Here is a 12,121-nt window from a genome sequence, read left to right on the forward strand (position 1 = left end):
ATTTATACCGCGACATGTTGATATGCAGCTGCAGCGGCAGCAAATAACCGTGACGAAGAGCCAGCGTGTGCGCTGGGGATCTTAAGTTTGTGAGGCACGATTTTAGCACGGCGTCACTTTTCGATGTACGTGTGGGATAACTCGATTTTCGATTAGATCTGGTAGGTTTTGTGTTTCATTCGCTCAGCTCCGTAGTTTTACTCCTCGAAGTGTTCAAAATTTCTCGGACACTAAGTACTATCTTGCTAAAAGAAAGCGGCAGCGCGGTATACACTCGCCACTTTCTTTTTCTTTCACCAAGAAAAAAAAGAAGACAGGCGCCGTTCTCTTTTCTTGTAAACGAGATTCTTCTATTATTTTGAACACCATTTAGCTCACCGATTTCGTAGCCAATCCTCAGTAAATTCTCTATTCGCATTCCCACCTCACTTGTGAATATGATATTCCCGCAGGTCTCTTAATTCACTTGATGGTCCCGGGAAGGCTTCGTGTAACGTCCTACTGCAGCTGTTTCAAAAACGCGAGTGAAAGGATGAGTAACGGTAGTGTGGGTCTCTGTCTTTTGCGACTTCTGGTAACCAGCAAAGAGCGAAGCGCTTTAGCAACAACCTCTTTCGTCGTGTCTTTGCTGTTTATTTTTTTCTTTTTCATCGGAGAGCAACCAGCTGGCGGAGGGCCGTTAACACTACAGAAATGTTTCTACGGAAAGGTAGAGAGGTGACCTCTGACCAGCTACTCTGCACTGTAGAAGGAGGACGGGGGAGGAAAATGAATGACGAATGATAACGATGAAGACGAGGAGGTGGGTACAGTATAAAAGTCCACTACGCTGCGGCATCTCTAAACCCATGTGTCTAGCCCAGTGGCTTGTAAAAAGGCTAGATGTACACTTATAATCACGAGTGTACTGTTAGCGTCCAGGTCTAGAGACCCAAACGAAGTCTTCCGATAGCGATGTACCTATACGTAAAGCTACCTATACGTTTGATATTATTATTATTATTATTATTATTATTATTATTATTATTATTATTCACCTATTATCGATAATAATCAGAAAGAGTAGGCTCACACACAAGCGGTACACATGGCATTTTTTTGTCTCTGTTATTTTGCATATAGGCGAGACGGAATAGCCAGAGGCGCATTGCTTCCGACCTCTCCAGTTAGACGCCACTTAACCCCCGTAACCCATACCGACCGTTGTCACGTCCTTGTCAAGCTGCCCCCCCCCCCCCCCCCCTGTTGTTCTTGTATGCACATGCGCTTTTCACGCGCTGAAAACTGGCCCATTCGGCGGCGTACGCGATTCTCGCGTGTTTTCCGAGCGCACGCCCCGCGCCGAGCGAGCAAGCGCGCAACCTCCGCGCTCCCTCGCGAGAAGCAGCCGACCGTTTCCGCCGTGCAACGCCGGCTGCCCTCTTTTGATTGCTCGCCGCCGAAGTGCACGGAGAGGCGCTCGGCTGATGCGTGTCGGGATCAGCTTTATCTCCTCCCGTTATCTTCTCTTTTTCTCCGTCCCTTTGTACTTGGGAGCCACACGCCCCGCCTAACCCGAGTAGAGCATACGTGAGCGGACGGGCACTCACGACTATAGCCACAAGAAACGTGTTCCGTCCCGTTAGTGTAACGCGGGCAACCTTGAAGAGTTGCCAACTGTAGTCAAGGTTTTGGGCGAGCAAAGAACGTCGGAAAAAGGGGGCATGGCTATATACCGGCTGTTGTTTTTTTTTTATCCAAGGTAATTTTTACAATTGCCTGTGGTGGCCGATAGCCCAATTCTAATCCTGGAACTGGATTGATCGAAGAGGGGGATATTATTTGGATCACAAAGTTAGATGCACCGTCTACTAATCTCTGGTTCTACTAATCTCTGGTTAACCTCCCTGCCTTTCCCCTTTCCTCTGTCTCTCTCTCTACTAATCAATAAAATCTCATTGATCAAGCTTTTAACTAAAATCCTTCAGACACATACGCTGCAATTTACGAATAGCCGCCGAGTTCGCGAGGCATATATGCTCTTGGAGCGAAATATGAGGATGGCTCCGGTTTGAGCCATGCGCGGTCAAACATCAGGCCGAAATGCGCTGTTGTTCCACTTAATTGTTTTAACAAGCGCGTTTACGGCATTGAAGCGTAAGAAATAACTTTACTGCCAATGTATTTCTTCGCACAGCTTGGGAATTAACGTCCCGGAACTGGTGTCGACCTCAGAATTCCTTCCAGCTAGATACGCCTCGCGAACTCGGCGGCCACGATTGGTAAATTGCAACATGCGCCATAAAGTAATAAGTTGAAACTTAATTGGTTATTTCTATAACTAGAATATGCATGTCCATTTCTCGAGCAGGTAATGTCCGCCCCTTTGAGTAATCCGTCTCAAGGACTAGAATTGCGTTGTCAGCCCACAGTCGATCCTCAAAGATTACTCTAAAGAATAAAATTTTTTTTAAAAATGCACCTGGGTATATGGGACTGTTCTCTGCTGCGAACAAACTATGCGTCAAAAATAGCGCGACACGGAGGCCGGGTGCGGGGCGTGTTCAACGCAGCAGTATATAATTTATGGGCGTGCTCACCATGGTGCTGCATGGATTGCATACGTTGTTGTGCTCGCCCCGGGGTGTTTGGGCCTCGGCAGCATCGCGCTGCGTAATAACGCCTGCGTATGCCGATGCGCACGGCGAACGAAATCAGAACGTGTAAATGATTCCACGCAAGAGTGAAAAAGAGGCTTCACTCGCAAGAAAAAAAAAGAAAAAGCGGTGGAAGTTACTCTGCAGCGCGGTAAGCGCATATACGGACATAAAGGGGGTGAGGTTTTCCTTTTGACTGAGGGCATGATGCAACTGAGCTTCATCCTATAACCATGGTGTCAGTGCAGGTGTAAAGGAGGCTGCAAGTCGCGTATTTCCTCAACAACGTCCCCACAGTAAAAGATATCGCCCGACACCCCACCCCATACTCCGTCGCGGTAACTTCTATTCATCGAGCGAAGGCGCTGACGAAGATACGATCCGTGAGACGACTGGCCACGTCCACGATGCGACCACAGTATGACGCGGGTATGGAAGCGCGCGTGCTCGCGCTTAGATCCGCGGTCGGCGCGCCGCTCGACCGCGCGCAGAGTAAACGTTGTGGCCGCCGTCGACAAGAAGCGCGCCAAGCCCTGTGCGCGGCTGTCATTCAACGCCGAGCGCCCCGAACTTGACCTCATCGCGCGCAAGGTCCCGACAGCAGGGAAGCGAGTCGCGACGGCCTTGCGGCCCGCGCCCGCTTAGCAAAGTGGCTCAGTGGAACGCCGTCCAGTGCTTCCCCAATAACGCGCGTCTCAATCAGCGGAAGACGTCGATCAAAGCGGAACTCGAGGAGGATGCGTCACGAGCGGCGCGGGCCAGCGAGCGATGGAAGGAGGGAGGCATCCGGCTCGGCGGCGGCCAGTGAACGGCCGAGCGGCCAACCGCGGAGCCGCAGACGGATCTCCGCCGGCACGCTTGCTTGCGTGGCCGGCCGCAGAATGGGGTCTCTGCGCTGGGTCAGCTCACGCTGGGCGCCGCACGCCTACTGACACACATGGCGACCGCCGCCCGACGCGGTGGCGTTTATTTAACAACGGTGGCCCTTTCTTCTGCTTCGTGACGGACAGCCGTTCCTCGCAGGGAGAAAACACACCGCCGCGCAGGCAAGCCTGATGAAAGCGCGGGGCCCGCCCGTGTCGTCGGCCCGTTATACTCGGACGGCTCGCGGAGCCTCGAAATGCGGCTCATTATATACATAAATGAACAGCAATAGAAAACGTTGTTGCGTCTGCGACGAGCTGTCTGTTAGACCCAAGGAAAATTTCTCCAACTTAAATTAGTCTCCCTTCTCAAGACGATCCGTCATTTTCATTGTCGTGAAGCCAATTCCGAATTTAGCTTTCTCATATTTCCTACATTTAGATGAAAGAGGCTCGAGTTAGTGAAAGTGTTTTTCGCTCAAATACAATGTTATAGATAGATTCTAAGTAATCAATGGTTTGTCCGCTATCTCTGACAACGTGTTTCTATAAACCTTGCACTAACATAACTATGTTGCAACTGCCCGTCAATATATTTTTTTCTTTGATTACATTGTGACAATATCACTTTTAGAAAGACAGCTCCTTCGTGGACTAGCAGAAACAAGTAGACTCACGGGAATTCCTGTTCTCAACACGGTGTACTTTCTCTGGCTCACTTTGCTCTAAGCACGAATAAAATGGGACCACAGCGAGCCCACCTGTTGAAGCTCTTTGAATCCATTTCACTGCAGACAGTTGTTGCTGTGCGGCGAAGACAGCGTAAAGACAAATGAAAACGAAAGATGTGCGAACAAACGTAATGTGCAGCTTGCGATTGCAAACGCCCGGCGTATAGAGGAGAAGATTGGTGCTCACTGTTTATTGAGTGTTTATATAGGTTTGTTACTGGTGCAATGTAGCTAGCAAAAACCGAAGCCTAGCGCCAGTACGATGGTTTGGAAGTCTATGACAAAAGGACCGATGCCATTCAACATGCCTCGCCACATGAGTTCACGTTCATAAAGCACATCGACCAGTTCGCAAAAGCTGGTGAACTGCCGCCGCCGGCAGCCACGGTTTCGAGTGCGTGGAGGAAGCTAAGAAGCAAGCTCAACTAAGAGGTCCAATGAACGAGGAAGACGACCCGGAATGCATGTCAGCCGCGCCCCCATCGGACACATCTTTTCCCACAGTGCGTCCAGCTGCCACGTAAATGCACCACATTATCCGACCTTGGAGCGGCGCTGCTATTGCTCTGCGCGCTACGCAGGTGCCATTAGTATCACTTCGCAGCACTAGCCTGTACCAGACACTCTAGATACCTGTTACCGTGCGAGCCTGTGCTTCATAGTTGTGCATGCCGTGTGCTCAGGTACTACGTTCTACATCCGCCGGGATGGGCATGAGTGGTGCTGCGTAACACTACCAGGGTACTATGCAGACAGTGTCAGTACAGGGCCAGGAAATACCTCGTGTAAAAGAATACCAATACCTTTGTATATGGATAAACGAAGGCAAAATATATACGGAAGCATAGAAAAAAAAACAATAATTGCAAAGGGTAACAGAAATGCAGCCATAATAAAACACAGAGTGCTATGGGGATACAATAGGTACGAGGTGCTCCAGGGTATGTGGAAAGGTGTAATTGTTCTAGTCCTTACTTTTGGAAATGCAGTTGCTTGCTTGAAATCAGGGGTGCAATCAGGACTCGATGGGAACCAAAGGTCAGTGGGACGCCTCGCATTAGACGCTCACGCGAAGACTACAAATGACGCTATGCAGGGTGATATGGGCTGGACAAGCTTTGAAGTGATGGAATCTCAGAGTAAAATTGATTATGAAGGACGACTGAGGAATATGAAATAAAGTAAATGGGCTGGAAGATTGTTGAGGTACTTGGACAGGAAAAATATTGACTCACAGTGGGGGAAAAGAACTAGGAAGCTTACCAGCAAGTACGCGACTGGCACAGTAAGCAATGTGACAATAAAGAACGTCAAACGCAAAGGCAGAGAGGCTGAGATAATCTCATGGGTGGCGCAATGGAAAGTAAACCTGCAATGAGCAATTACCTAAGAGTAAAAATGCAATCAGGAAAGAAACGATTTATGATAACTCAGAGGGAAGCTCATTACTTTTCGAAACGAGATCAGTATTCCTTAGAACGTGTAGTTATAAGGTAAGATATAAGAAGGAAGAAGAAGCATGTGCTTGCTGCGGTAAAGCTAGGGAAACGACGGAACATGTTTTATTAGAATGTGAAGATATCTACTCAGCTGTCGGTTTAGGCTCCTCTGGCCTCCTTGAAGCCCTTGGGTTCAGAGGGAGCAGTGGAAAAGTAAATATGTCTGCCATAGAGATTAGTAAAAGGCGATTGGAGGTCTGGTGGAAGAAAAGTAGGGAGACCACAAACAATGCAGGCGTACAAAAACAGAGTTTCCAGTAACTGTTCACAAAGTTTGATGTTGGGAATTCTTTGTCTGTGTACGTGTTTTTTTTTAATATAGGTAGTAGATAGTCAAAATAATAACAAGAGCTTGGTGGCGCTAACCACCACCTCGTTTCAAAGGGGACGCTCATAGCATCCATCCATCCAGTGTCACATCTTATTCCCATATACAAATACCCAAGAAAGTGGAGGGGGGAATTATAGCCATCGCCGTATAGATCAATTGGCAGACAATTGGCGCGGGTAAAGCAACTATATCTAGCAGGCATTAAAAGGTATCTGTCTCTCTCCCATTGTGGATATGTGCCACGGACATTAAGCATAACAACAAGGACGCACTCGCAAACACACGAAGTGTACGAAGGATTCAGGGACGTGTTTAATGGGGAGAAAAAAGATCCTCAAAGGACAAAATCCCAACGCGGCGATCAAAACTTGTGTTAACTTTAATCGTTGGGCATGATTTATTAAGAAAAAGAAAAGAAAGAGACAATACTAAGGCTGAAGACATACAGGAGGAACTTTGAAAACAAAAACAAGAAATCTCAGACTAAAATATGACGAAAAACGCTTCGCACTGATAAGCTTGCAGTACATTAGAATGAACAGCTTGCAGGCTGAAACAAGCTCGCCCCGGAGGCAGGATTAGGCAGCGGTCAATTTTCGATGCCAGCGCAGCAAGAAAAAATGACCCGTTAAGCGTGTGGGCGCCACCAATCCTGTTCTGCGTGTTGCAATAACGACCCCCATTTGAGCTTCCGCAGTTTTGTTTTTAACGCCGCCAGGGTTACACCCACGCTAGCCGGGTAGCTCAGAGTTCGTTATGGGACGGCGCTCGCAATAGTGCCCGTACACGTTCATGCATCCTTCATGTCGTAGACGTGCGATTGCACATCAGCATTATGTTGTACGCCGCGTGTACTGTCAAATTAGTTTGGGCCTTATACGGTTCCCTGACGTTTCTCCCCGTCTCGTCTGTAGAACCAATTTTCCTTTCTCGTTTCTAACGTACGCACTCTTCTTATGACCCACAATTCTTCGTAGCAGCCTCCAAGATCGGCAGCACTGCAGCCTCGCTGCTCATTATCATTCCTTTCCGCGCTCAAGTGGCGGGTAATCTCACAGAAGCGGCTGCAGGAAAAACAGCGGCGTCATTTCTTTCATTCACCTTCGAGGCACACAACCCGTTATGGCAGACACCTATTAGCGCCAAAGCCCGCCGGTTCTGGTCGGGTCTCATCGTAGTAAGGGAAGCAGAAATTCGGGCAAGCGGCCGCCGCGGGCGCCCCAAGAGACCGACCAGTCAAGGGCGCGTGAGAAGCGACCAAGCAGACCCCGTGGCCGAGTCATGCACGGAGGCAAATTGCGGTCGCCCGCGCGTTACGTAGAGAGTCGCTCGGGGGCGTCACCGCGCCCCGCGCACCTCAACAAGGCCTGGGGCCGCTCGATAGCTTTAGCCGGCGTCGGCTCCAGCGCCGGCAAATCAGCGGTAAGCGAAATACCCCGGCAGGCCGACCGCGTATTTAGGCACTCCGTGTGCAACGCCCGCCCCCTCTGGCGGCGGCAGAGGGTATCACAGGGCGTTGCAGCCCTCGGAGGCCGTAGGGGCGACATCGCGTCATCTGTGAGCTGACACCGACGTCGCGGCAGCAAAGGATTGCGGTCTCGCAATCCTTTTCTCGAAATGGGCCGGACAAATGAGTTCCGTAGAAATTCGCGAACAGTCGCTGGACCCTTGTTTTAATGCTCGTCGTAACATCTGTGATACACCTTCCTTATAGCCGGCCACGAACTCGATCGCATTCGAATAATTCTGCAGCAAGTTTCTCTCGGAGGAGCGGAAGACCAGGCGAACTCGATTGTCTCTGGGTTCTTCTTTTCCCTTCGATATGTTTGCAACATTTATTTTTTTTCCTGCTTACTCAGCTCTAATGGCACGCCAAACAGTACAGTTTGCATCTAAGGAAGGGTATAGAACTTGCCTTGGCCCCTATAGGTAGTAGAATGCAACACAACTGAAACCAACTTTACTGCTTAAAAAGCGAGTCTCTAAGTTGCAGAAAAATTCGTCTTCATGCGGAGATTGAATCCAAAATCGTGCGAGGGTATAAGGCAGTCACTCTACCAACTGAACTTTCACTTTACTGCTTCGAAGACGAAGAAACTTTAGTAAAGAATAGTCCGGCAGTTCTTGATGTGGTGGCCTCAGGTGACGGCTCGAAGTTCTTGGAATCGAGCGGCATCTTCGGCTTGCCGGACGGCCCAGAGCTGGTCTGCCAGCTCTGAACTTAATGCTTCGAAAGAAAATTTTTCCCACCCCATTAATCTAACCGGTACTAAGTGATGCCTACTTTAACTTCCGAACACCATCCATGCATTTTGGTGCAGTGGAAAGCTTTTGCGTGTCGAAGTACGCTATAGAGCAGTGTTTGTGCAGTACTATAGCCATTCATATCGACTTCGGCGCCTTGGTCAGCTGCGTCTTGAACACACAGTGTTACGTTTATCACGCCTGATGACAGCCTCTTCAACCTGTTACCAATCGTAGTCCCCTTGTAGGCTTTGCAAGCCTGTGGTCCTCACGCACACCTTGTTACTTCAAAGATAGGCTGGAAGGAAGGAACTAGTAAGAAAATGTAAGGGTGCGTTTCCAGACTTTCCTTCTATGAACGTAGTTAATTCAACCTAGGTTCGGTACAGAAATCGTTAACAGAAGACATAATGCGATAAAAAGACGGGAATCGAACTTGGCGGCTCTCTCGTCTTTTAGGGACGTTTAATAGCGTTGATAAAAGCTTGCTCGTTAAGGTTTTTCCACATAGAAACATACGTATACAAGTCACTGAGGGAAAATTGAGACATAATCTGCATTACCCTGTGCAGCGCAGATCGTAGCGAGAAGAACCAAGAAATAAAGCTGGATAAAGCTGGAGCTTGATTGAAATAAAATGAAAAAAAAATTACCCCCCCCCCCCCCACTCCACTTCTTTGCTGTATGACCGAGAAATGTTTGAGGACATTACGTACCACGTAATAACATTCATTTGACACTGCTCTGATCTACACCGATCATTAGCATATTGCAAAACCAGACATTGATCTTCTGCAACACTTGTACACTGAGTAGATCAGGCGTCACTGCAACTAATTAGACAGATTTCATTTGCTCGGTTTTTATTCCCACGTCATACGATCATACACTACGTCATGCACGATGGACTCCTGAGCAATGATCGATAGCTCTAAATCGGCACCGAATGATTCGCCACAAAACAGACGCTTCGTCGCCGTAGTTATAGTATGCACCTTCCCGAAAATGAGCATTAGGGCTTAAAAGAACTGTCTGTGGGCCTAGTTTGTGCATACTTGACAAACGTTTCTAAAGCTCAAACAAGAGACACGGCACAAAAGGGAGGTCATTGTTGAAAGTATAGCGCCTTTCCTGTGTATGACCTTCCTTTTGTGCCGTGTCTCTTGTTTACGCTTTAAAAACATTCGTTGGGCATCAGGGGACAAGAAAATCGCCCTTACACCTCACGAGATCTACCGAGACGTGGGCGACAGGGTGAAACGCCTACGGAGTTTTAAATATAGCGTACCCGAGCGTATTTGCGTTTTTCTTTTTTTGGACTGCATTCGCGTTCTTTTGCATACTAGTTTATTTTTTTGCTTTTCCTTGTTTACCCGGCGGTTTGCGTCCTTTAACTTTGGGTGCGCGAAACCTGAAACTCCCCACTCAAACTTGCGTTGCACTCAACTTCGTAGAACTATCTCGTTTCAATGCATTACAGCGAAGATTTGGCGAGGGATGTCACAAAAGTTCGTGCACATGAATAGTTCCTTCGAGACTTGTTCATTTAAGTACTATGTCACTGTATATATCAGCAGTACCTACAGCGACGTTCTTAGTAGCAGCGGAGGCGGCAAAAGATTATTCGCCCACGAGTAAACAATGGTTTTGCTAAACAACCGCAAATATATTAAAACAAACTTAAAACGCCATTTCTTAGAGAAAATTTACATTCTGGGGTATCAACGTCCCGAAACTACACAAAGGGTTACGAGGACCTGCCGTGGTTGCTCAGTGGCTATATGGTGTTGGGCTGCTAAGCACGATGTCGCGGGATCAAATCCCGGCCGCGCGGCCGCATATCGATGGGGGCGAAATGCGAAAACGCTCGTGCCCCGTGCATGGGAGGCACGTTAAAGATACCCCCCTGGTGGTGAAATTTAATCCGGAGTCTTCCACTACGGCGTGCCTCATAATGAAATCGTGTTCTTAGCGCGCAAAGCCATATAATTGCTTTATTCATTGGATAGTAATGGAGATTTTAGCACCAGTGAACAGTGCTCGCTACTTTTTATCGCATGGAGAAAACTGAATGTAGCATAACATAGATATTTCCTGTTGACGCAGGGAGGAGAAGCGATGCCCCGACCGCTGTGCCTGCTGTGCTTCCTTCTGGTGGCCTGTACGTGGCCCCTGCCGCATCAACAGGTGAGTTCTCGTTCCCTCTGGCAGCCACGTGATTTATGTGCGCACGCGCGCGAGGAAGAGGCGGCAACGGCTACGAGGCCACCACAGAGGGAAACACATAAAATAGCTTTCAAGCATTTGGTTGGACCTTTGAGCACGAATTTTCTGTTATATAGGAGGCCAGCGTAAATTATAGAAGGGGCGAAAGTAAAGGCAGACGCAAGGTAATTAGTAACAACTTTAAATTGTCAATCTGCCTTTGGCAATTTCGGTTCTACACGGTAATGTAAAGGGCAGTGGAAGGCCATAAATTGTAGGAACTCCAAGCACACAAGGATGGGGAACTTCAACCTGGTACTACGTATAGGATGGAGCTCAGCGCTTGCATAGTCATGCGTATACTGCCGTTTAATGTGTTGTTCGAGCTTTAGGTTGGTTGGTAGAAGCGTGATGAGATTGTCTGAACGTCGTTTTTCTTAATCGAAAGTTTGTCATGGGGCATAAAACGAGTGAAGCATGCTATGGTATAGTTCCTTGTGTTCAGTGAAGTCCAGCAGTGATCTATGGTATGGTATGGATATATAGATGCACAGGTGAATGCCTGATTTTACCCACATAGGATGCCTTTTTAACTTTTGTCCACAGAGACTGAATTCGATCGCTCGATAGCTTTAGCAAATTCCGTCGCAACTTCGGCTTCTGCTAGGGGAAAAAAATATGCACGCTGTACACTACAGCTCGAAGCGTTAATCGAAACGGCTGAATGAAAGTCCATAAAGTGTTGCCGATGTCCGCCTGAGGCAGCTTGTCGTTCTGCTCAATCCAGAATAGACAGTCACGTGGCTTGTCCATCAATTGCCGATTGTTCAAACCACTCATCGCTGGCTTGCCTATTCTGTGTTAAGGGCAGTGGGAAATTGTACGGTCTCTAGTGCACAGACGACGTATAGTGCATTTTAGGGAGTATATGTCAATATAGCCTCTCGTTGATAGATAGGAAACGCCTATTGAAAGCCGCGACTTTTATTCGGCCTCGTGGACATTCCGTGCCATCCCTGGTTGCCTGCAGCGACCGCAGGACCCACGCGTAACGACGATCGGCGAGCTCATGCGTTAAGCTTCGAAGCGAGCAAGTGTTGCGCCTCTGACTTGCTTGACCTTCAGGCTTTCTGTATCAGGTATTCACGTGTACGGTACAAAGAGAGCTAGAGAGAGAGAGAGAGGTCATAAGGGAAAGACAGGAAGGCTAGCCAAGCTGAGCCCAATTGACTACCCTGCCCTGGGGAAGAGGGAAAAGGGACTAAAAAATTAGAAGGAAGAGAGGAGTTCACACTTTGCACTGTACACACGCAGTCAAGCGTTCATCGTCAATCGCAAGCGGTCATTGAGGCTGGTGCTTTTCAACAACCGTATCAGTGCTTTTGTGGCTTTACACATCGCAGACGCACGAGGCCACAGTCTGAAGCTTTTCTATTATGTGAAAGGCCTGTCGTCTAAGTGCCCTAAATTTGTCCGAAGGGCATTGTCATCAAGCACTGAAGCGCTGCTCATATATGTGACGTCCTGATAGCCTAAACGAAGGAGCAGCCATTTTTTTTATGAAAGTGCGGAAGGGAGAGATGCTGTCTTTAATGAAGAGGTGATCTTTGCC

At 48.3% G+C, this 12,121-nt stretch overlaps 1 protein-coding gene across 1 annotated transcript in view; it reads left to right on the plus strand.

Annotated features, from left to right (window-relative positions):
• The window catches only part of LOC135899307 (uncharacterized), a 69,132-nt gene that overhangs the window by 40,934 nt on the left and 16,077 nt on the right, over nt 1–12,121 (plus strand). The window contains exon 2 of the mRNA XM_065428545.1: nt 10,411–10,491. Within this exon, the coding sequence (XP_065284617.1) occupies nt 10,423–10,491 (69 nt within the window). The 5' untranslated portion in view covers nt 10,411–10,422. The remainder of the gene's footprint in view (nt 1–10,410; nt 10,492–12,121) is intronic.

The sequence above is a fragment of the Dermacentor albipictus genome, chromosome 1 (genome assembly GCF_038994185.2).
Source record: "Dermacentor albipictus isolate Rhodes 1998 colony chromosome 1, USDA_Dalb.pri_finalv2, whole genome shotgun sequence".
Taxonomy (NCBI): domain Eukaryota; kingdom Metazoa; phylum Arthropoda; class Arachnida; order Ixodida; family Ixodidae; genus Dermacentor; species Dermacentor albipictus.